The sequence below is a fragment of the Aythya marila genome (assembly GCF_965140915.1).
Source record: "Aythya marila genome assembly, chromosome: 12".
Taxonomy (NCBI): Eukaryota; Metazoa; Chordata; class Aves; order Anseriformes; family Anatidae; genus Aythya; species Aythya marila.
Genome location: NC_139053.1, coordinates 10,329,917 through 10,354,098, shown reverse-complemented (window position 1 = coordinate 10,354,098; position 24,182 = coordinate 10,329,917). Strand labels below are relative to the sequence as shown.

Below are 24,182 nucleotides of genomic sequence, written 5' to 3'. Positions count from 1 at the left end.
GGGGGAGCGGGGCGCTGACAACGTCGCCATGGCAACGGCACCGGGCACGGGGCGAGGCCCGGACCCGGACCCGGGCCCGGGGAGAGGGGCCCCGGGGGGGGGTCCCGGCCCCGTGAGCCCGGCCCCGTGCCCCCAGAGCTGCCCCCGGTTGATTTTTGCCCCCGCACGGCCCCCTCGGGCACCGCTCCGGTAATTAATTGGCGATTTCAGCCCCCGGTTTGACTCTGAGCTTGTCTTTTATTTATTTACTTATTTATTTACTTATTTATTTACTCAGTTATTTATCTATTTATCTATCTATTTATTTATTTAATTATTCATTTTTTTATCCCTATTTGTTGTCAGGCTACCCGCGCTGAGGTCAGGCGGCTAATCCCGGTGACCGCAGGGCTGACGTTGACGCAGCCGCCCGGTGACGGAGGCCGCTCGGCCGCCCTCCAGCTCGGATTTAGGGGCTAAACCGGAGCTGATTGCCGGGAGCTCATTGAGGTAAAGGCCGCGCGCCGGCCGCGCTCCCGTCCCGAGCGCTGCCCCTGCACCCGCGGCCACGGAGCAAGCCCCGAGATGAGGCGGCGGGGCCGGGGCCGGTGCTCGTTGGCGCTCCGGGAGCTGTGAGCCGCCGCCTTTCCCCCTCCTTGGAGGCGCACGGAGCCCCCCGGCCCCGCTCCGTGCCCCCGGGGCCCTCGCCCCGGTCTCGCCCCCACGGCCCCGCCGCGCGCCCCCCACAGACGGGAAGGGGTGGGGCGGGATGAGCGGTCGCCATGGCAACGCGGCGCTCCGCCCCCTTCTCTCCTTCCCATTGGCCCACGTGTCCCCCTCTCCCCTCTTCTCAGCCAATCGACTGCGGCCAACGAGCCGGGGAAGGAGGGCGGGGCGAGGCGGGAGGGTATAAAAGGGGCGGGCGGCGGCGGGCACCGCCTTAGGTGCGCGTCATGGCGGAGCGGCCGCGGGTCTCGCTGCTGGTGCGCAGCCCCGCGCGGCGCCACCCCGACCTGCGCCTCAGCGCCGAGCCCGCGTGGACCGTGCGGCGCCTCAAGGCCGAGCTGCGCCGCATCGTGCCCGGGGAGCCGGTGAGGGTCTGAGGGCCGCGGGCGGGGGAGGACACTCGGCTGACGCAAGGCCCGGGCGCGGTTGCGGCGGGCCCTGCTCCCGTCAGGGCCCTGCGGTGACCGGGGCCGGCCCCTGTTAATCGTTAACGCCGCGGGGGTGCTGCTGGCGTAGGGCTGCGGTCGGCGGCTTCCAGCTCGGCCGAGCAAAAAAATAATCTTGTTTTTCCTTCTCATTCCAAGCCCGAGGAGGAGCAGAAGCTGATTTATTGTGGGAAGCTGCTGCTCGATCACCAGCATCTCGAGGACTTCCTGCCAAAGGTACAAAAATATTTTATTTTTTGCTGCGCTGAGGTGTGCTAAGCATGTCACAAGAGATTCAATTTTCCATGTACTTATTTTTTAGCAGGAGGAGTTGCATGCTCTTCATTTGGTGTACAACCTCAAGGCTCCCGTGAATGTGCAAGAAACCAGCTCAGAGGTACTAAGCTAATGCCCTGCCTTGAGTCTCTGGCTGTAGAAGTTTGTTGATACTGCAGGTGTTTCCTGCTAATACATTGGCAGTATTGCTGGTGATTAGATTGGTTTCGAGTGTGAGAATGTATTTGGATTAAGCTCAAAAATAACCTGTGGTTTGTTGGTAAAGATCAGGATTGCACCTGTTAAGAAATGTCTCAATTATAGTCTAGCTGTAACAATAGTGCTTAGAGGGAAACTGCTTTTTGGTAAACTCTGTTTTGTTAAGTAGAACGTGACCTGTCATATCCTGGTCTCTTTTGTAAGGAGGCTTTTCATGGGCAGAAGATATAGTTAATAGAAATAGAATTAATAGAAACAGAAAATAGTTCTGATTGCTCTATTAATGTGTGGGGAAGGAAGGCTGTTAGTTGAAGACACTCTTAACTGTTCACGACTCTTCCTATAGAGGAAGCTCAAGATAAACATTAGTAATTGATCTGAGTACTTGGAGTCTTAAGTGCAAACGTGGAAACTTATTTTTATTTTCAAGTATCTTGAAGTGTTTGTTGCCCAATATAGACATTTGAACTTATCTTACCCATGTTTGGAGCTTGCCAGTTGTGAGTCACCCTTTGTCTGAATATTACACAGATGTATCACTGCAGAACAGCTCTTGAATTACATCTGTGTACAGCAAATGTGTAAGCAAGCAGAAACTCTAGTAGCTAAAATTGAAGTGCACTTATTCAGTGCACTTCTGACAGTTTTTTTTTCCAGTTCTTTAATCCCCAGAGGGGACTTGACTGTTGGCAAAAACTGAAAATACACAGTAATACACAGTAAATACGGTATTGCAATGGCACCTGGAGGCACCTGGTGCAGAAAGTGCATGACCTGCGTAACGGTGCTTCTAAATTAAGAGCTGTGTTCAGTGTGAGGTAGCCTTTTTGCATAAGACGTTAATAGTAATTCATCACTAGAATAGTAATTCATCACTAACTGTGTTGATGTCTCTAGGTTAAAACTGGTCAGCCAAGGCTAATGTCAGAAGCTAGTCAAGAACCAGCTGCATCTTCCTCAGATGGTGGAAGACAGAGATGTTCTTCGGGTGGACAGGCTTCAGCGGAAGCCAATACTAGGTGAATACATCACTAAGATCTTTAAAACATTGACCTTTCTGGGGCGGACTAGCCCCTTATGCCATGTCTCAAGGCAAGGACAATGGAACATAGGCCAAAGGTCATCAGGGTGTATAAGCTTTAGTGGGCATGGAAGAAGTCAAAGGAAAATGCCGTACTGTTAGATGGAAATCTTCCTTTTATTCATTTGGGTAGAGAGAGATGGCTATAATGCATGAGGAAGAATTCATTTTGTTTCAGTGCATGAAATGGTAAAAGCTATTTACACGTGTCCTGTAATAACTGTCTCGTGCAGTATTTGTTAACAAGTGTTTCTTTTGAACAGACCTGAAACACCTCTGAATCCTTTCCAGACTGTGGCCCCAGGGTTTTCTGCTTATACGACCTATAGCATGCTTCAGATGTCCTGGCTTCAGCAGATTTACGCAAGACAATATTACATGCAATAGTAAGTCTTTGTGAAGCTACTAGTAAAAAACAGAAACTGTAATACAAGGAAATGGAGAACTTCTTGTAGTCCTTCCTCTTTTGGTTTAGTATGGTCAGACTTTTTCTGTTGTACTTTGCACTCTGTGGTGTGGAAATGCAGCTCTGTCATCTGGTGCTTGGCTTATTCTTTCGGCTAGTGATTTGAATCTTGCAAATGGCAGATCTCTGCCTGCCTTCACTGGGAGCAGGCATCTGTAGAGTAAATCTAATTCTGCTGATAAGCCTTAGCTCCTTACAAACTTTTTTGACATTTTTAATTATCCTCCAAACTGGAAATCCTTGGCGCATGTAAGACAATCGTGGCAGCCTTCCAGAATACTTTAGATTGCTCCTGAAAATTTTTTTATGAAGTGTTGAAGTTGCTAAAGTGAAGGCGTGTGGTTTGATTTGAATTCATCTTTTAACTGTTTGTCATAGGCAGAGCCCAAATTTGTGCTTTTAACCCATGGAGTCTCTGTACTTATTTGCCACTTGTATGTGACCTGACTTTGTAGTTCTGTAATTTAAAGATGGACAAGCTTTTGGTGTCTGTTCCACATGAAGGGATTTGAGTTAAGCCTTACTCTTTCTGCTTTCTGGTTTTCAGTTTGGCCTCTACTGCTGCATCTGCTGACCAGTCTCACCCACGACGTTCTCAGGAGATACCAGTGGCACAAGTGACACCCCCAGCTCCTCTCCCAGATCCGTTTCCTGCACAAAATCCAGCTGGAAACCAGAATGCTGCTCCACAGGTTAATGCAGCAGCCAACCAGAACTTAAGGATGAATGCCCAAGGGGGGCCCCTCATGGAAGAAGAGGAGGAGGGTGGCAATCGGGATTGGTTGGACTGGCTCTACTCTGCAACGCTGTTCTATGTTTTTGTCAACATCATCTATTTCTACTCCAGTATCAGCAGATTCCTCCTGGTTATGGGCGGCACTGTGCTGATGTATCTGTAAGTGCATGGTGTTAATCTCTAGCATTGTCAGAAATGTTGTTGTAGAAGTGCTGTGCTCTGCAGGGTGGTGTGAGCTTTCTGGTCTTTGAGCCTAGAGAACTCTTACACCTGAGAAGATGAACTGCACGTCTCATCCTGGTGTTTAGCAACAATACAACTTCGGCCTATGGGTTCCAAGAAGAATGAATAGGTGGTAGTGGAGCCTCTCGCCCCTCTTCTGTACTGTAGCTGTTGTAGTTGACTTGCCTTTTTAGAAAACTGTTGGAAACAAAGAAAAGGTTTTTCTGCTGTGTTGCGTTTCAGAAGAAAAGACAAAAGCAAATGAAATTCAGTGCCCTAAGTTGCTTTTGAGCCTCTAGAGGGGGAAGAAACTTGGGATAAATCTTTTACAAGTAAAATAAAGATAACAGGCCCTCTGAAATGTTTGGGATGTCTGAGAGATGATCTGTCCCCCTTGTAAATTTTTACCACCAGTGAGACAAGTGATCTAGACCTACAGGCAGGATTTCAGAGGCCTATCAGTTGAGACTGGAGCAGATCAAATGCTCAGCTCTTCCAATCTGTATGCAGGTTTGGAGGGGGAAGATGGATTGCAACATTACAAGTCCTTAAATTTACTGTTGATAATCCTAAAATGCAACTTTAAACAACTTGGTTTGGGTTACAAGCTATAGTCACTGTAGAGATGCTAATTTTTTAAGTGGGTCTGCATGGCCTGCTGTGTTTTGGTAAGATGGTGCCATTTCTCCTGTTCTTTGTGCCCTTTAGGATCAGAGAAGGTACCCAGGGGTACACATAACGTATTAAAATGCAGGTTCCAGTTCTGTACCTGTAGCAGCATCTTCCAGCAGGCTTAGTCCTGATTACACAGTTATGAACCTAGGTGCAGTGCTGCTTATTTTGAATGCTAGCAGGTGTTCAGCTGTGTCATCCTATTCCACGGTTTGCCTGCTATTAAGAGACTTTAAAATACTTCCCAGGTCAGGGCAAAAATGTTGAATTTGCTGTCTGCAGTGATTAGAGCAGTCAGGTGTTACTGAACTGTCTTGGTGTAACAGGGAGGAGTAGTGGTTAGCCACTATTAATACAAATGTGTTGGCTTCCCCAGGCATCATGTTGGATGGTTTCCATTTAGACAGCGACCGGTTCAACCCCTCCCAGATAACGTTCCTCCTCAAGCTGCTGTAAACCAGGACCAGAACAATAATTTACAGGTATCGTCTTCTGCTTTTTTTCTAAAATAGCAACATAGAAACCCTGTGAAGTTTCACTTCTAGTTTTGTAATTACAATTTAGTACTAAAAATGACTAACTTTTGTGGAGAAGCATCTTCTGTGGCTGAATAGTTGCCAGCGTGCTGCTTTTGGTGTAGTTCATTCTACAGAATATTGCAGGCTGCATGCTGTTTTCTAGTTACTTGGTTTTTGGGGTGTTATGGTGGAAAATGGCCTGCCAAAGACCATGCGAATTCTGTAACTGGAGACTGATGGCACATGAGTCCTGCATTTACGGTTGACACTTGTGGCTGATGTCACTGTTCACAAAGATGTAAATGCATACATAGTTCACCTGATCTGGTGCTTGTGTCTGTCCCAAGCAGTCCTCCTGGACATACAGCATGAGTTAGCTGCAGCATAGTGTGCAGCTTGCTCTGCTAACTGTGTGGTTGTTGGGAGATACTTTGGTACAGAAGTACTGCATGGGTTTCATATTCTGACAGTGAAATACATGTAACAACTGTGCTGGCTACCTGATTCTTCTAATGCATTTCTGCAACGACTTACTGAATATTCTCTATTTCAGCAGGGAGGAAATGTGGACAGAGCAGATGACAATGAAGCGGCACCTGATGAGGGCCAAGCTTTACCAGAACTGCAGCAGGCCAACCCTTCGTTTATGAGCACAGCATGGGTTTTTTTCAAGACTTTCTTTGCATCCCTCCTTCCAGAAGGGCCTAGGGTGACCCGCAATTGACACCAGCCTGCTTGTCTGAAATGTCATTGGGCTTTAGTCTCCCTGAGTGAAATGGATAAGAACTCCGGCACAAGTGCAAATGTGTGGCATTTCTCTGGCCTTCACTGATGAATCAAACTTCTCCAAGAAGCCTTAAGTTGTGGCACAGAGATGAGATGATTCTTCTCATTCCAAAGAACTTTCTGTAGCATTTAGTAGAAACCTACATAGAAGCTTGGCATTGTAAACTTGTGCACTAAATGCACAGGCTCTAAGCAGGTGTGCGAAAATGTTAGGGAAGCAAATTGCTTCTTCTGTGCAATGTGATTCCTGTTGGAATGTTTCAAATGCTATTTAAATTACACTGAGTGTAGTATCTTGAAACAAATTGCTAGATATGCATTAGCAGGTTTTTAGGAAAAATCTATTGTTAAATTGCTTCAACAATATTTTAAACTTCATGTAAATATTTTCCTATGAAAGATGTATTGTGCAATTTCCTTGGCAAAGTGGGGGGACTGTGAGACAGTGACCTCCTGATAAGCAATTATTTCAGTGGAGCTGCAGTCTAAATACTAAGCTGCCAAATTCAGATACTTTAATCTTGAGACGTAATTATCCCCTACTTCCAAATCATGGGAGAAGAGTAAGTGCATTCAACTTTATTTAGCAAGAACTTATGCAAGATGTAAGCGTACCGTTTTCAGATGTAAAGTCAAAGCAGTCTAAAACCTATATTCAACTTAGTTGGCTCTGGAGTGAAAAATGAATCTTTTGTATTTGATTTTCCTTTTGATTTCTGATATGGTAAAGGGCTTTGATTCAATAAAAAATTGCAGGCACGTCTGTACTTGTATATGCTCATCGTGGGCTCTTTTTATTGAAAAATAATAAATGAGTTAGTTGCAGAAATGTCAACTCCTTAGCTAACTGTGTTCAGCAGCCTTCAGTACTCAGTGCCTTGCTTGTTGGAAGCTGTTGGCACAAAGGCCATGGGCATCTTGAAGTGGGCAGTACTGTGGGTGTCTGGAAAGTCTGGTGTCTGACCTCTTGAGTCCGGTGGGTGACTGGTGTCTTTGCAATGCGTGATTTTGGTTCAGGGATTTAACTCCTCAAGGTATGCTGTGTCCAGGGACAGTATTCATGCAGCTTCATGTTTTTCCTTGGAGCAAGTTGGTAAAACTGTTTAAGGCTAAAGTGTCAGGATTCATGTGCATGAGTTTCTGCAAATAGCCTAGCAACCTGGACAGCTCCATCTTCCACTTCAGACCATCCTGGTGTTAGGCACAGTTTGGAGTCACCAGCTGTAGCAAGTTGAATGTTAGCAGCAGTTTTTTGGCTTGGAAGAAAACCTGTTCAAAGCATTATCAAGTAGCTTTTCTGCCACTGGAGACCTGGGTGGGGAGGAAGGGTAGCACCAGGTGCTAAAAGTTAGCAATAAAGCTGCCTGTACATACTTAGAACTAAGTAATTTGAGAACTGAGTTTTGTTACTTAAGGTGTATATTCTTGCATAAGCCTTGGAGGCATTTTCCCCGTTTCTTTCTCTGCTTGTGGTGAATTGACCTGTGCTCAGCATTTTTTTTTGCAGATTATGGATTTTTTCTGCTAGATATATCTTAATTATCATTTGAGTATCTCCAAGTGCCTAAATCAACTGACATGTTGATTTTAATGTTGATTTTAGAGCCTAAACTCAAAAGAAAAGGCTACTTCTCGGCAATGAAACTGTTTTGGTACCGTGGTGTAGGCAAGCCTCCAGTGCTGGGTTATTTCCGAAACACCTAATACAACAATTTTCAGAGGTATAGAGGGGCCACAAACATTGAGATCTGTAAGCAGTGACTGCAAGGAGGAGGATAGGTATGCCAGCTGTGGGTGAGACAGCAAACCCCAGCTGTAAATTAGTTGAAGTTAGAAATTAGGCAAAGATGAACATTGTATCCTCCAGAATAAGGCTGAAAAGTCTAAGAGATATGAAGTTTTCTGGGAACTGATTAAGTATTAATGTGGTCCTGTGCTGGGATGAGAAGAGCTGGTGGTTCTTTCTGAGGCTATTTGCTTTCGGCAGCTTCAAGGATACGGGTTTAGGAAGCTGGATTGGGAGAGCGAGTTTGTCTTGGCTCACACTTCCAGCTGAATGAACCAGCTGCTGTTTTACATCTTCATGCTTGCAAGCACAACTGCAATGCGTGTTCAGATGTGGGCAAGCTTTGCAGTTCCTCAAAACCAGGCTGGTTGTGCAGGTGGTGACTGTCCACAGGGTGGCAAAGTGAGCAGCAGAATAAAACCAGCTTCCCTGGTGCTCAGCGACAAAGCCCGGAGTGTGGTGGCTCTGGAGACAAAGAGGAATGTCACCTGTGTGCCTGCAGCAGGTGGAGACATCCCAATGGCTGTGCAGTTCCCCATCAGTGTTACAACCTCCCGTTGCTTTTTGCCCAGGGATGTACCTCTCGCTGTTTGAGGCCAGTGGGATTTGAGGAGCTGGAGCTTAGAGCTGTGGGGCCAGCTGGAGGCCATCCTGTGGCCATTTCCCCACTGTCACAAGCATGCTGACTGCCCCTCATCACCTCATCCCAGCCTCTCTGGTCTGTAAGAAGAGCTTCTGAAATGTTTGCTAGTCTGTCTGGTTGTTAAATGTTGTATAAAATAAGCCTGGTCTATAGCCAGGCTTACAAACTTGTGTTGTAAGCGAGGAGCTTGAAGTGAGCTGATGCTCTGCCTGCCAGGGAGGATTGAGCTAATGCTGGAGGATGATGCCTCCAGGCATGTCTTGTGATTGCTTCTTGACATGTTGCAGAGAAACCACACGGATTTCTTATATTAGCACTGAAACTTGTGTCTGATGCCTTTTTCAGCCTAGGTTTGGCAGGGCAGAGTCAGTGCTGAGAGACAGCTGGCTGCTCTTGCAGCCTTCAACCCAGCTGTCCTCAGCCTTGGCTACCTGGGTGCCAGCGTTTGCTTTATGGAGATCTTTGTGCTGGCAGGAGAAAGTAGGTGGACTTTGCTACAATTTCATGGAAGGCATTCAAGTCTTCATGGTTCAGAAAGTATTAAAGGTTGTTTACCTCCCAGGTGATGGTTTATCTCAATTCACAAATGGGTTTGTGGTTTTATTTCCTGTGTAATGTTCAAGCCTGTTGTGGTACCAATTTGACTAAATTTCTGAAGCTGAATCTCTCCAACCAAAGACTCCCGCTGCTGGGGACTGACCACAACCCTGGATAATGCAAAAGATGCACAACCACAGCCTCCAAGGGCTGGTGCTGGACACTTTTTGTCCTTTACCTACCCGGTGCTGGATCTGTGTCAGGCAGGAGCAGCTGGGCTTGTGCTTTCCCTCGGGCCATCCTGGGGCTGAGCTGCTGGAGGTGGTGCTGGAACCCGTCTTGCTGACAGCGCAGAGCGTGGCCAGGCTACCTGGAAGGCTATCTCAGGAAGCAGCTGCAGGGTAACACCGAGCATTCAGGTCAATGCAGTGTAAAGATTAACGGCACCACCACAAACCCCTGGATATTGCAGGGGGGGGAAAAACAACCCCAGCGTACAGCCCCCAGCCAGGTGGTGAGTGCACAGCTTCCAGAGAAAACCTTAGGCAGCAAATACTTATCAAAAACATCTTCCACCGCTCCCTTTGCAAGCACTAGAGCGGCAGCTTGGGAGCTTAACCTTTCTTCGGGTTTTTAAACCTGCTCTGCCTGATGCTAGCACAGCGTGGCCTTGTGTAGAGGGCAGGCAGGCTGCTCTGTTCTCCCTGTGCTGGCCTCTGCTCTGGTTACTCCAGGGCAGTGATGCTCGTGGCACCGCCACAGGCAGCGTGCTTCTGCTGCTGTGGGTGGAAATTGGCTTTTCCCTTCCTGCTGGAGGTCAATGCCCAGCAGTAGCCTCCTGTCCTTGCCTGTCCTCGCTGCAGGAGCCATCGGTTAAGGAGGCTGCAAATGCCTCGGTTACCAGGACCAGCATCTTGGGGCTGGCTCCTTGCTCTTACACACCCTGGGCAGCAGCCCCTGTACCCAAACGCCTGCTTTTTGCGGTTCCTTTTTGCTGGTAGCGGCTCCTGCCCTGGGTGGAGGGGTGGCTGCTCTGCTCCCACTTACTGTGACTGCCTGCACGGCTCCTGCTGTAGGTGTGGAGCAGCAGGGCCTTCCTCTGCCAAAAGCTCAGCCGAGGGTGCAGGCGGTGTGCTGCTGTCACCTCCGACAGCTGAAATCACCTCTGATGGTTTAAGTGTCTCGATGCTGAAGGAGTTTGCCACAGTGTGGCTGGAGGATCCCCCCTGTGCCAGCCTTGGCCGCTGTCCTGGTGTCCCCCAGAGCTGCTGTGGAGGCCGTGAGCTGAAGGACAGAAGCCAGAGCCACAGCAGGAGGAAAGTCTCTTGAATCAAAATGACATGTGAGCATGGGAGCTCACCTTGTGATGGGTCCGTGCCTGGTGCAGCTTTGGTTCCCTGTTCATAACACGGTGGTGGGGAGCCTGCCCCAGGCCGCTGTGCTCCTGGGCTGCTCGGTGACCGCGAGTGCCTCCGGCAGGGTACCCAAGGCCATTCACTTTCTCAACTCAGGAAGAAAACAAAGTGGCAGGGCGGGGGCCGCCGGACAGCAGGGCTCCCCGGAGGAAACGTGCTCACCCGCTGCGGGAGGACGAGGTGTCCGCCAGGGAGAGGAGGGAGGCCGGTGCCTCGCCTCGCCTCACCCAGGGGTGCTGACTGCTCCCAGCATCGCTGAGGTCTCGCCTTCCCTTTGCCATCCATCCTGTGGGGAAGCTCCTTTGTGGGAGTCTTACTGAGGAAACAACCAGGCTCTTTTTTTTTTGGCCCTGGATCTCGTTTTGTGGTTGGCCCCAGCACCACAACGAGGTTCAGAGTCAGTGGTGTGCAGGGTGTGGGTGTGCACAAGGAGCAGATTTGAATGTGGGTTTCTGAAGTTTCCTAAATAGCAGCTGAGGAGCCAGGTACAAGATTCATCCTTACCTGGAAGGCAGCAAACTAGAGGCAGTCCACAAATCCCTCTGAGGGGCAGAAAGCCTCAGCCCTGTGCTCACAGAGCGCTGCAGGGATGTGGTCAGCACAGCGTGCCTCGATTTCCCCACTGTGTGCCTAAAATCAGGGGGTGGGGGGTGGCTGATGATACAGGCTGGTGTCTTTCCAAGTGCATTTTGCTGAGACATTGCTGTGGGAGTGCAAAACGTGGAATGCTTCTGTGCCAAGAGCAAACGATGAACTGAGCGTGGGGCTGCTCCCTTGGCTTCATCCCACCCCAGCTCCGTACCCAGCCTTCCCCACCACCCCGATGCAGCGTCCCCCGAGCTCTGCAGTCTTGGCAGGAGAGCCACGTCCTGCAGCCCAAGCGCCAGCTGCGGGAGGAAGGCAACGTGCGACTTGACGGGGGCTGAGGAAGCTATAGGCAGATTAGGAAATGTGTGATGAGTTTTGATAACCGGAGGAAGCAGGTCATGTCCTGCTTTGAACGAGCTCCGCTTGGAGGTATGAAAGCAGCCTTGGCCAGGCAAGAATCAGTCACTTCTCAGCACTCTCTGCTCTGTCTGGGGATGCTCTGGGCTGGCAGGATGAGGCTGGGATCTTCTGGGATCTTCGTTGGGATCTTGCTAGTGCTCGTCCACACAGCAGCAGCCTGTGAGTTTGGGCCAGTCCCTGACAGAGCCACGGGGATCGTCTGCAGGATGACCAAACCCGCGGCGTTGCTGTGTAAGTGCCCGCCGTGTGGGACTGCGTTTTGCCCCTCCGTCAGAAGGTAGTGATGGCAGATCAGCCAGGTGAGGGGATTTCTCGCTTCCCTGGCTCTCGTGGAAACTGCTCTTCTGGCAAGGTGCTGCTACCTGCCTGGGAGGTAGGGATGGTGCCCAGGCTGGTGGGACGGAAGATCTGGAGCTAACCAGTGATGGACATTTTGCCTCACGGGAATCTTGCCTCTTGGGGATCAGTCTGCAGAAGGGGAGAAGTGAGGTTTCACTGCTGTTTTTTTCTTTTTATTATTTTTCCCCCCTCTGTTTATTTGTTGTTGCTGTTTTTTCAAGGGCTTGGGGGCTTTGTGGGTGGGGGAAGAATTTCTGCAAAAGGTGGACTCAGCTCTATCCCATCCTCTCTGATGATAGTGCATGAATAAGAGTGGGTATTTCTGGAAGGAAAAATGCCTGCCCAAAACTCATCCCCTGGCTAAGATGTGTGCCTGAGGCAGGTACAGGCTGGATAATTTTAGGAAAATGGGTGCAGAAAGTTCAGTCTCAGAAGCTTTTCTTTGGAGCCCCAGCAGCTGCCGGTAATCTCTGCAAGCAGCAACAGAGCAAAGCACAAGGGTAAAGTCAATGGCTGGTGCAGCACAAAGAGAAGAACAGCTTTGACCTTGCCAAAATCTGCCCCGATGGCACAGATGTGGCATGTGCTTTAATCCCAGGTGCAGACCTGATTCTGCAGCTCGAAGGGACTGCACTTCAGCTATCTTTGCTCTTTTCTTCCACCGACAGTGAACCAGGAAACAGCACAGGTCATTCAAGCAGCCTTCAGGAACGCCAACTTCCCAAACATCACCGGGGAAAGGTCCGTGCGGCTCCTCGGCAAGGTGGCTTACGGGCTAAGCAAGTGAGTATTGCTGAGCCCCTGGGCTGGGGCACCGTGGGCTGGTGGAGGGCAGGGAATGTTGGCCTGGGAAGGGAGCTTTGGTCCAGTAATTACTTGAGAAAGCAAAGACAGAGATGCACTTTCTTATCTAGGCCTTTCACACAACTCATTTCCATGTGAAGGTTTAGGCTGTTCGTGCGTTTTTTGAGAGCTTTTCCAGCTCCCTGGGAGGACAGCGAGGAAGCAGAGAAGAGCAGGTCTCTGAAAAGCAGGACAGGGAGTGCAGTCCCGGGGCTGGAAGGGGCTGTCCAGCTCTCAGGGCTGTTGTCGATAGGTGGTGCCAAGGGCTCGTCCTGTGCTGGAACACCCCTCAGCACAGGACCTGCTCCGCGACAAGGACAGCTGGGTTTCACCGTGTTACCAACAGGGGGATTATTTGGAAATGACAAATGCAATGATGCAAACACGGGGTAGATTTCCTGCTGTAACTGCTACTGAAAAAAAAAAAGACCACTACAATAAAATAGAGTTTTTTACAAAGCACGCAGCTGTGTGTTCCCAGCTTCAGGCGTTCAAGTGATCCCTAGATGTGTATGGAAGTGTGTGGCAAGGGAGGAGCCGTGCACCGAGGCTGAGCTCCCTAGTGCTTCCCAGAGCTGGCACAAATCCCACAGAAACCTCAGGAGCAAACCTGGTGCACCCAGTCATAAAAAGTGCCCACAGGGAACAATTCTTTTTTTTTGTTTTTTTTTTTGGTCATTTTTAGCATCCAGGTCAACGATTTGTCCATCGAGCAGAGTGAGGTGGAGCTCAAGGAGAACGATGCCATCGACATTGCCATTAAAAATGTGACGGCCATCTTCAAGGGCACCCTGACCTACGGCTACGCTGGGGCCTGGTTGTAAGTACCTGGGGGCTGAGCACCGCAGGATCCTGCCACTGCCCCCAGGCTGAGGCAGCACACAGTGTGGGTGAAGGTAGAGGGGCCGTGCTCCTCTGGCTCCCTTACAAAGGGAGCCTGAGCAAGGCAGTATTTTATACGCCAGCAGTGCTGTTTGCCCCCATTGCTCCTTTTCTCATGTCACTTTTTGCCTCTCTGTCCTCACCGTTGCCTCTTGCACGAGATGAAAAGGCTAAAATGTACCAGCTGACTTTTTTCCCTCCCCATCGTTGCTCTGTAAATGTCATCTGCGTGCAGTACAAATGGTTTTAATGTTCCTGTTCTCTTAAGTGGTCGCTTGCAATGGTTTAAAGCCAGATTATTTGAGGTGGGCTGCTGCGTGCCAGGGTTTTGCACACCGTGGTGCAAGGAACAATGTAAAAGGTGCTGCGAAAGAAACCTGCCCTGTGGCTAGAGTGCAGTCAGGAAAAGCTGCTCCCACATGCGTGTGCCATTGATGAATGTCCTCTTTTCTGCCCCTACAGTCTACAGCTTTTTCATTCAGTTGATTTTGAAATCGAGTCTTCCATCGACCTGCAGATAAACATTAAACTGAGTAAGTAACAGCTGGGGACCACGAGCCATAGGGACCTTTGCACACTTGTTTCCACCCAAGCAGGCGCTGGCTCCATGCACCTCAGTGGGGACCAGGTGGCACCTGCCTCTGCCACCCTGCACACCGGGCTCGAGCCAAGCTGGCCCTCAAAATGCTCGTAATCCTAACAGCCTGAGAGGAGGGAGCTGGTACAAACCATTTCAGCAAGGTAATGCTGGAATGCACCAGCAGAAAGTGAAGGACTGCCTGGCCTTCTGGAGTGTCTTCAGGATCAGCCGTTCATCTCCTGCAGTTCAGGATGACTCGAAAAAAAATAAAAAAAGTTGGGATGTTTCAAATGAGTTTGCCAAATTATGGCTTTGTTGCAGGAGGCTTGCACATCTGTGCAGTCTGCTTTTCTAGCTGTCCCTAGGTCAGGCCCAAGGAGTGCTCAGGGAAATGAAGTGTTGTCTTTGGGAAGGTTGATAGTACAGGGCTTCCACCAAGGGGAACAGGCAATCCATACTCCTCTACCTCCCATAAGGAGTGAGAGGGATTTGGATTGCTACATGTGCATCGAAATGTGTTCCCTGTCTCTGGTAAACTCCTGGGGAAAGCAGCATGAAGCCACACATATTGCAACATATTGCGATTTCCAAACTTTTTTGTGATATGACTTAACCTGCCCCCTGCCCCCTGGTTGTGGGCAGCATGCAGCTGGCCAGGTCCTGCCGAGTGATGTTAGGACACAACCGAGTCCCCGACTGCAGGACTTGGCGAAGCTGTGCTGGACTCTGGGAGCTGTGAGCAGAAGCCTCCCTCTGTGTGCAAAGTATCCCCACCTGCCCCTGCTCTGCAGGGTCCCAGATCTTTTGGAAACCTCCAGCAGGAGGTGCAGGGAGCTCTGACAGCCCTCCTGCAGCTCCATGTCAGCGCTGTCTCGGCACTGTCCCAGGAGTATGTCAGCTGCCTCTCTTCTTTTTCCTTATCCCGTGCAGTGTGCCAGGAGGACCAGGTGGCTGCTGATGCTTCAGACTGCTACCTGTCATTCCACAAATTAACACTTCACCTCCAAGGAGACAAGGAGTGAGTCTGGTCCCCTCCAGAACAGGGCCTCGGGTGCTCAGCCACAGGTCCTGCTGCGGGACCCGGGGCTGTCCCTGACCACGCTCCCTGTCTCCCGCAGGCCGGGCTGGTTGAAGCAGCTCTTCACAGATTTCATCTCCTTCACTTTGAAGTTTGTTCTCAAGAGAGAGGTAATACGGAGGAAAGGTTGGTTTGTGCCACATGTTCCTCTGTTCATATATGCCTGCAAGATAACATCAACACGCTTAATGACAAATAAGAAAGGCAAAAAGGCTGTGCTGATGGTGCAGACCCTGCCTGCCAGCCCCCAGCTCTGCCTCACCTGTCCAGAGACCCCCTCCTGGCAAAGGTGCCCCTCCAAATCCACCTTCCCCCTCAGTTTTTCTTTTCTTTCCTCTTGTAGGTGTGCAATGAGATCAATTATCTTGCCCAGGTGCTGGCCAATTATGTCCATGACCTAGCAGGTAACTGTCCTTGTTTTTCTGCTTGCTTTCTTTACACATAGCTCTTAACATTCAAGCCCCAGCAGGGCAGTAACCACATCCACCAAAAAAATGTATTGAAAAGTCTGTATGAGATGCCAACTCCCAGACAGCAGCAAAATAAACCTTAGCTATCTTATGCTATGATTTCCTACATCAGGTTGATGTTATGGGTGATTGCACTGGTCCAAAGAAATGTTTCAGTTCCTAATGTATTTCTCCTTCATTATTTAATGATGGCAGATGCAGGATAGCTGCAGGACTGATGTTAGTTCGAATAGGAACATGCTTTGGAAACCAGGGCTGAGATACTGCAGCATCTTTATCGACCTGCAGAAGATTTTTTGACAGTTCCTAGTCCCAAATGTCACAGAAAAGGGGCAAAGTATAAAACTGAGTAACTATCTCTGTGTCCCAGTGGCAAAACTAAACCACAGTGAGCAGTGGAAGGATCAGCACTAGCATTTAGAGGAGTGGGACCCGCATCCACCCATCCCATCCTTGTGCACATTCCTCTTATAACTCCCCAGCCACCTTCTGCAGCAAGCCCCGAAAGAAAATATTGCAAGTTCTGCTTACAGTGGTATTTCTGATGTGAGCATTTTGTGTTTTATTCTGGCAGCAAATTTTGTCCGGGATGAGGATATCGGACTTGATATCTCCCTTGCATCAGATCCTTTAATAAAAGCAAATTACCTCGAATCACACCACAAGGTAAAGTACCCCAGGCTGCTCAGACAGAAGGTTTTCTGCTCGTGGTGTTAGCTGGAGGGCTGGGAAGGGCTGGCTCCTCGCTGCAGGCAGTGCTTCTGTACTGCAGCCAAGGGTATCTGCAGCAGGGGCAGATACCTTCTCCTTGCTTTCTTTTAAAGGGCCTTGTCATGTACAAGAACTACTCTGATGTCTTCAGTGACTCTGTTTTCTCCCCATCACTGCTCTCCGAGTCCCGAATGCTCTACTTCTGGCTGTCCGAACACATCCTCAACTCCCTGGCTTCAGCAGCTTTCCTAGATGAACGCCTGGTGATGAACATCAGTGGGAAGAAGTTGCAGGTGACTTTCAGGGGTGGTTCCCTCCTTACCATTGCATAGCATTGTATTTTGGGGGGAGAGTAAAAATTCTCTGAACTTCAGGTTTTGGTGAGAGCCGATTTTTGTAGATTGAAATCCACAGTCAGTCACTACATGTGGACCTGATCAGAAACGGGTACCTTCTTAGCTGCAGGCTACCAGGTAGTGCTCTCCCTTAGAGTGATAACATCGGATGATAGAAAACTTCTCTTCTGAGTTGTAAAGTGACATGAATTTATGTAGGAGTACTGAGGTACAGAGGGGGTGAATTCAGGAGAAACCATTCCTCTGGACATGCTGCAAGCCACACATCCATGCTCTGCCCCATCCAGGCTGGGCTGGGGCTAACCATAACCTCCTCTTCCATTTTTTATTTTATTTTTTTTTAACAACCTGTTTCTGGTTTGTTTCTGAAGGCACTGTTTGAAATTGAAGACACTGAAGTGCAGCAGAAGGCGGTGCAGTTGGTAACTTTTGATTCTATTCAGAGCATTTTGTCAAGCAAAAAACTTTTCAAATTGATTCATTTAAACTGTAACATCTCGTGTCCTTCCCACAACAATTTATGAGTCTTGGCTGATGGTGAAATGAGGGGTTGACAGAGAAGTTGTGCTTTTTGAGGATTTCTCCACCCTCCGTGTTGACAGAGCTTCACTGAAACCCATCTGAGTTGTTGGGCTTAGAACAAGTGGAGTGGGAGTTGGGAACCATAAAGCGCGTGTAGATGTGTTTTAGATGTGTAGATGTGTGGCAAGGTTTTACGAAATTGGGAAGCAGCATGGCAAAAACCTTACTCCTCTCTTGCTCTTTATTTGACCAGATTTTTCAAGGCACCTCCTATAATGATTCTGTGGCCAAGGTGTGGAGTCTCACCCATCCCGAAATCTCTCTCCAGCCTGAGGGGACAGTTGTGAAGTCCTTGGTAGCAGTGGAGATCAACATCTTTCCCCCAGGAGAAGAGTCCCTGATGGTTCTGTACATGGAGAAGGTCTGTCCTTGCTTCTCCTGACTGTGAAGACCTTTGGAAAAGCTCTGTCCTGAGTCTGCACCATGCTGGGTGCTTGGGGACAGCAACAACTAGGAACACTGGGCAGGGGCGGTGGGTAACCCATGGGAAGTGGAGAAGGCGTACCAATTTCTTTCAGCACAGCAGTCTCTTCCTGTGACATTTGGGGCTGGGAATGATGATAGTGACCCTGTTGGCTTAGCGTCTCTATTAGACCAGCCCACTGTTGGTATGCAAGGTGGTAAGTGCAGCACCAGAAAGCCCTGGTGTGTCCCTATTAAACACCACATCGGAAACTCCTTTAACTATGGTATTTTAGGAGAGAATGAAAGCATGAAAGCACCATGGGAATGTATTTATTTTCTGAAGTCTCCTAGCTTCCCAGTTCTAGCTCTAGCCCCTGCCTAGAGGATGGTTGCCTCTGAAAGAGAAAATACAGCTGTGAAGGATGCAAAGCTTTTCCTCTGTGTGCCTGTGTGAAAGTTACTGGTTACACTGGTTTACCCCAAAGTGCTTTATACTGAATATAAGGCGGTAGCAAAAAAAAAAAAAAGCCAACATCCTTGCTGTAATTGTAACATGACAATAAGACAGCATGGCTTGTGCAGCCTTGTGATTATGGGCTGGTATGGGCACTAAACGCTGCACAAAAGCAAATCACTGTCTGAGGGTAGACCAGACTCTTTTTGAGGAGTTGTGGCATACAAATAGAGAAGGAAAACATAGACCCCCCCCTGGTGATATCTGGAGGTGAAGCCAGAAGGATGATAAGCTCTGGTTTATAGCAAGTAAACCAGAATTTCCAGATAAGACCTCTCAGCTGCAAGGCAGGTGGAGCTACATCTAAACTTCACTGTTCATCTCTGTGCAGGAAATCACGGTCACTATACAAGCTGCCTATGCAGAAAAGAAACTCATTTTGCAGCCTTTGGATTCCAGGTCAGTACTGAGGTTTCCTGAGTGTTCCATTCCTCCTTTTAGCCCATGTCTGAAAGCAGCACAAAAACATTTCTGCAGCTCTTCTTGACCTTTTTTTTTTTTTTTTTTTTTTTTTTTTTTCCCTTTTTTCCCTCCCCTTCAGGATAGAGTTTAAAGTTTTTAAATGGGCAGCTGATCCAAGTGAGGTAAGTCCTAAGCAAGTATTCTTTAGGACATTTGTTGCTAAACTACAACTTGATTTTTTTTTGTATCAATTTTATGACTTTCAGAATGATCAGTCCATAAGAAACTTCCTGCAGAAAATGATCTCAGTTGTCGGGATCCCAGAAGTGATTTCAAGTGAGTTTTCCCTTCAAGGAAGTGCCAATGTACTTTGTAAAGCATCTATCATCAGATCTTCTAAACCCATGTACTGCAAAAGTCCAGTAATAATCCTTACAGCCTGGGGTACTTGAGGAACATTTCACATCAATGGTGCAAGTTTCTGTTACATTCATGTGGGAAATAGGAAAAGTTTCACCTTTGTAAATGGGTGGGATACAGGAAAATCAGTTTTCCATGAGGCTGAAGGTCACGGGGCGTTGGGGCACAATTAACTTTTGGCAACAGACAGACAAGGTCACAGTACATAATGAGCAGCAAGCCAGGAGAGCTGTAACCGTAACTGGATGGTTGTACTGATTCCACAGGGATTGAACCAGCTTTGACCTCACTGATGAACAGCAAAGGGCTTCATTTATTTGAGATCAGAAATCCTGAGATCATCACAAGACAGGTAAGCAGAGTTCAGAAATACCTGGCTCTAACCCTTTGTGGGAGTGTGGTAGTAATAATATAATAGTCATATGTGTAATACTTGAATAATACTTTTTTCTCTCCCCTTTTTTTAGGGATACCTAATTGTACAACTTGACTTTAGCTTCCCAAATCATTTGCTGCTTGACTTTCTTCAGAAAGGATTTTAGAACTGGTCTCTTCTTGAAGGAGCGTAGGAAATTGTGTACAAACAGTGATTGCATGTGAAATGATTAAAAGACAAGCTGACTTAAATCAGCTTCTGCTGATTTTTTTTCTTTTCCCGAGAAATGCTCCAGTTTCTGTGCAGTTGTATATCCACTAAGCAAAGATCTTGAAGTCTGCACCTCCACACATGCTGCTGTTTAAGGATCCTTCAGGATCTTTAAAGGAGATTCTGAGGAGCTTACAAGTAAGAGTTGAATTCTTAAAGGCCATTGGCACTGGGTTAGCACTCAGAGAAGCCAGCAGAAACAGGCTTTACCAATCATTTGGTATCTCTTGTTACACTTTAGAAACCTAGCATCTTTTGTGCTGATTCTGTGTTTGTGGTTTTTTTTTTTTTTTTTTTTTGGCTCAACTATGAGCCAAAGAGTTCATGATTTTGGCATTCTTCAGCCATTCACATGACATTACCAAACTGTAAGCAAGCTCAGAAGCAGTGATATTACAAGACCTGGGTATAGCTGAAGACAGTGGAATGTGAATTTGGAGAGCAGTTTAATAAGAGATCTCATGTCCTGGCTACTTTCTTTACAGAGTTCAAAACATGGTGTAGAGTTCTGGGCAAATCATGTTCATGTTGTGGGGGTACTGGCCAAGCAAACTTAACAAAAGTAATAAAAACAGTAAGGAAGCCAAAGAGATTATAAGAGAAATTATAAGTATCTATTCAGACAGCAGGTTCCTGTTTCTTTCTACTATAATGCAATCTTTAAGCTGAAGTGGCTCAGTCATTTTCCTGTACTGATTCATGCTTCCTTTCTTTAAAATTCATCTTATTATTAGGAAGACAGCTCAAATGACAAATACAAGAATGTAATGATCATATTAACAAAGACAGAGGAAGACTTTATCTTGTTCCAGCCTGGTGTGGGAAAGGAGGCCAGGATATCTTCCATGTACCAATTTTATAGTTGGGTCCATGGCACCCACAAGAGGTTATCATAGAATCATAGAACAGCTTGGGTTGGAAAGGACATTAATGACCATTCACTTCCAACCCCCCTGCCATAGGCAGGGATGCCATCCACTAGATCAGGTTGCCCAGGGCTTCATCCAACCTGGCCTTGAATATCTCCAGGGATGGAGCATCCACAGCTTCTCGAGGCAGCCTGTGCCAGTGCCTCACCAGGTAAAGGATGTTGATTTTGCAGGTTTTAGCTAATACAGCTGTATGTTGTGTATCAACCACAAGGACAGGACTGAGACAGGGACTATGCTGTCAGGATGACCCTAAAGACAAGGGAGGGAAAGGCTGCATGCACACAGGTAATAGAACCAGCAAGAACTGGACTGGGCTTTTTAAGTCTGTCAGAGAAAGGAAGGGTCAGAAGTTTAGCAGCAAGGAGGATTTCTGGCCTTCATCAAAAGACCACCAGAGTATGCTGGATGACCACCCAAGGACTCTATGTGTATGTGAACAGGGGTAGGAACCTATGTTAATGAGTCTGTGGAGATGTAATGAATATGCAGGAAACACGAAATGAAATGAAATGAAATGAAAATGTTTATATATATGTATATATGCCATTGACATAAGCACACTGCCAGTAACCCTGTGTGTGTTAGGCAGAGCGATCTGCCACACAGCTGGTGCTGTAATAAAGAATACCTGCTTAATTACTTTGCTTATTGAGATTTCAATGTGTCACCAGTAGAGGTGGCAACTTTCCACCTCCCTCCACCCTGCCCACTGCCTCTGCTGGCAGGTTTGGTGCTGGCCAAACGCTGGTGGTCCGTGCTCCCAGCTTTCCAGAGGTGATGTTTCCCCACTCTTTGTGACCATGGGGAAAAAAATCTGACAAGCTGGAGCCACCTGCTCTTCTGGAATGACAACCCATTAGAGTGACAAGTACTAATGGAAAAGAAATGGTTGAAAAGACACTTTTTTTGGAGGTGCCTCGCCCTGCTGCGGTGTGCCAGCTGGGGATATGGGGTGCGAGGGCTGAGCCCAAACAGCCAACCTAAGCAGAGAGCAGGCACTCCAGTGCTGAGGGAAGGAGCCTGAAGCACCCAGCCCTCCTTCACACCACACGGTGGTCGCCGGTGAGGGCTGCGGCCCCTCGCCGCCAGCCCCTCCGCAAAATGGCGGCCCCATGCCGCCGGGGGCTGAGGGGAGCCCGGCCGCGGGCTGGCCGTGAGGGCAGCACCGAGAGCCGCGCGTCGCCCGGGCCGGCCCTGGCGGGGAGCCGCAGCGGCAGCCCCACGTGCTTTCCTGGAAAAGCCTGATCCCCGCAGCTTTCGCTTTCGGACGGCCGCGGTGGGGCAGCCCGGAGCTCACGGCGCGATGCGAGCCGGCCAGGCAATGCAGGGCAGGCGGCCGGGTGAGTGCTGCGGGAGGGCGGCCCCGGGAGGGACAGGGGGGCTCGCTGGGGTGCTGGATTGCTCTCCCTTTCTTATGGCTATGTGGGGTCCTGGGTGAGGTATCTGCACCCCTTGTGTGCGGCAGCGTCGTGGCACGGATGTGAGGGCGGAGGTGTTGTGCTTGGTGGGTACCCTTGGTGTCAAGCTGGGGAAGGGCGAGGGGCTGGTGCCCACTGTGGCTCCCAGCTCGGCTCCTCGCCGCGTTTACCATACGGAGCAGGGGCGAGTGTCGGGGCGCAGACGTCCTTCAGCAACTCCTGGGCCTTTGTCCTGTTGCAGCATTGTCCGGAAAGGTGTCGGGGCAGAGCTCTTGGCCGGCCGCGGGGAGCCCGGTGCAGCCCCAGCTCGTTCCTGGTGGCCTGGGGGCTTGGGGGCCTGGGCTGGCCCCCGGCTTTCCCCTCTCCAAACTCAAGGTCGGACCTGCTGCTAGAAGTGGCTTTTGTGCTCGGGTCCTGCCAACCCCTTTGGGCCAAGCTTCCTAGGAGTGCATTGTGAGAAGTGTGTCAGAAGGTGATTCATTCAGTAAGCACTAAAATCGGTTACTTCAGTCAAAAAGAAACAACACAATTGCTGCCGTTTTTATAAGCCAGAGCAACGTATCAGAGAAACACGAGAGGAGGAATTTTTAAGCACATAACTGCCAGTTTGCAGGACGAAGGTTTGGTCCCCTCGCACTGCATGGCTGCTCTGCGTGCTGGCAGTCCTGCTGCAGCTGCTGGCCTGGCTGGCACCAGCCACATTTTGTGGGTATTGCTATGTGGGGCAGAGAAGGGAGATGGGGCCGTGCACTACCCAGGCTGGCTTTCTTGGGCACGTAGAGGGATTTTTATAGTACATTGTTGGTCACCATATATGTGGCCAGATCTGTAGCTCTCTGTGCACACACAGAAACATGGAATTTTTCTTCAAAACATCCATTCTCACATATTATATTCTCACTTAAACCTGGTCCAAAGGAAATACAGGTCACTTTTTTTTCTCTTAGGTACGATGCAAATGTTAAATAAATATTTTTTCCTTATGCCAGAATAATCAGACTAATTTGCTTAAATAAAAATATCTCTATTGTAAGAGCCTTAACCAAACCAAGTGAGAGCTTACTCCAGTGAGAACGTTTGCCCTCAAATCCAGTTTGTTTAGAGCAATCCCTAAATATTTTACCTAAATTATCATCCAGCTGTAGATTTTAGAATAGGATAACAATCCTCGGTTGTTTTTGTTGGGTATTTTGCATCATCTGTTGTTTTTTTTTTTTTTATATCACAGTTGAGAAGAGGTGGGGTTGGGGAATTCCTGTCTCTTTACTTTCATTTTGTACTCTGTCTGTTACTCACCAAGTTCCAAAAGACATTGAAAGACATTGTGCGTTGTGAGAGCAGTGAATTCAAGGCAGTGGACATTGTCCCCCAGCTCCCTTGTTTTTTGATTCCCCCTTGATTTTCGGTGCTGCTGCTGCTGCTCCATTTCTGGGCTTTTGGTAAGTAGCACAAGCTACTCAGGGCACGCAAGAAGTTAGTAGATTTGCAACAGGGAGCTTCAAATTTCAGTTTTATTTGTTGTATCTGGGAATGGTGTGAATGCCAAGGTGCGTGGGGGGGTATTTTTGCATTGCGTTTTAGTGGGGTTTCTGCTGATGCATTGTTTTCTGGCTCTTGGGAGGATAGTTTTGTACTTCATACTGAGCTGAGAGGCATTTTACTGCAGGTTGCCGCCCATCTTTTCTGGTGGTCTGGTGATAGTGGTAGAGCTGTGTAGTATAGTATTGGCTTTCAGCTGGCTTTTCAGGGTTGTTTTGTCCTTCAGTATGAGTCTATCGTTAATTCATGTGTCTGCTCTGCTTGAATGACTTACAGTTGTCATTGGTGTTAAGGTCTGTTTTTTATTTTATTTTTTAATATGCTGTTAATAAGCAGATAGTTTTCCATCGTATTGGGAATTAAGTCAGGGCATTGCTGTCTACAGATTTCTAGTTTTTGGCCAGAGAACACATAAAATGACAGTCACTAGTGTTAGCTGGTCAGGCTACTGGATTTTAAGTTTGCTGTGCAGGAAGCCCTGTCATTTTACAGTTTGTTTCAAGTTTCAAGTCACAATTTAAATTTGAAGCATTTATATTTTGTCTTTTTAAGCTTTCCAGTTGAGACATG

General features: G+C 48.4%; 3 protein-coding genes across 5 annotated transcripts in view; all 3 read left to right on the top strand.

The window, feature by feature from the left end:
* Window positions 1–932: 932 nt before the first annotated feature.
* HERPUD1 (homocysteine inducible ER protein with ubiquitin like domain 1) lies at window positions 933–6,879 on the top strand (the record flags this gene model as incomplete). Its single annotated transcript, XM_082770000.1, has 8 exons — window positions 933–1,070; window positions 1,290–1,367; window positions 1,453–1,527; window positions 2,523–2,644; window positions 2,970–3,092; window positions 3,720–4,067; window positions 5,179–5,284; window positions 5,874–6,879. The coding sequence occupies 8 exons, from the start codon at window positions 933–935 to the stop codon at window positions 6,042–6,044; spliced, it is 1,161 nt and encodes a 386-aa protein (XP_082626126.1). The 3' UTR covers window positions 6,045–6,879.
* A 4,646-nt stretch (window positions 6,880–11,525) lies between these two features.
* On the top strand, window positions 11,526–21,310 carry CETP (cholesteryl ester transfer protein). Its single transcript, XM_082769686.1, has 16 exons — window positions 11,526–11,726; window positions 12,503–12,617; window positions 13,363–13,497; window positions 14,022–14,092; window positions 15,070–15,157; window positions 15,258–15,327; window positions 15,561–15,621; window positions 16,262–16,353; window positions 16,512–16,691; window positions 17,126–17,176; window positions 17,530–17,697; window positions 18,587–18,654; window positions 18,797–18,839; window positions 18,924–18,993; window positions 19,344–19,429; window positions 19,545–21,310. The coding sequence occupies exons 1-16, from the start codon at window positions 11,570–11,572 to the stop codon at window positions 19,617–19,619; spliced, it is 1,530 nt and encodes a 509-aa protein (XP_082625812.1). The 5' UTR covers window positions 11,526–11,569; the 3' UTR covers window positions 19,620–21,310.
* A 626-nt stretch (window positions 21,311–21,936) lies between these two features.
* NLRC5 (NLR family CARD domain containing 5) overlaps window positions 21,937–24,182 on the top strand; it is a 49,641-nt gene continuing 47,395 nt past the window's right edge. For 2 of the 3 annotated variants that reach the window (XM_082770351.1, XM_082770349.1), the window contains exon 1: window positions 23,390–23,512. The gene's annotated coding sequence lies outside the window, so the exon portion shown is untranslated. Of the gene's footprint in view, window positions 21,996–23,389; window positions 23,513–24,182 lie in introns of those variants that run through there. The other variant, XM_082770350.1, reaches the window with a different exon arrangement.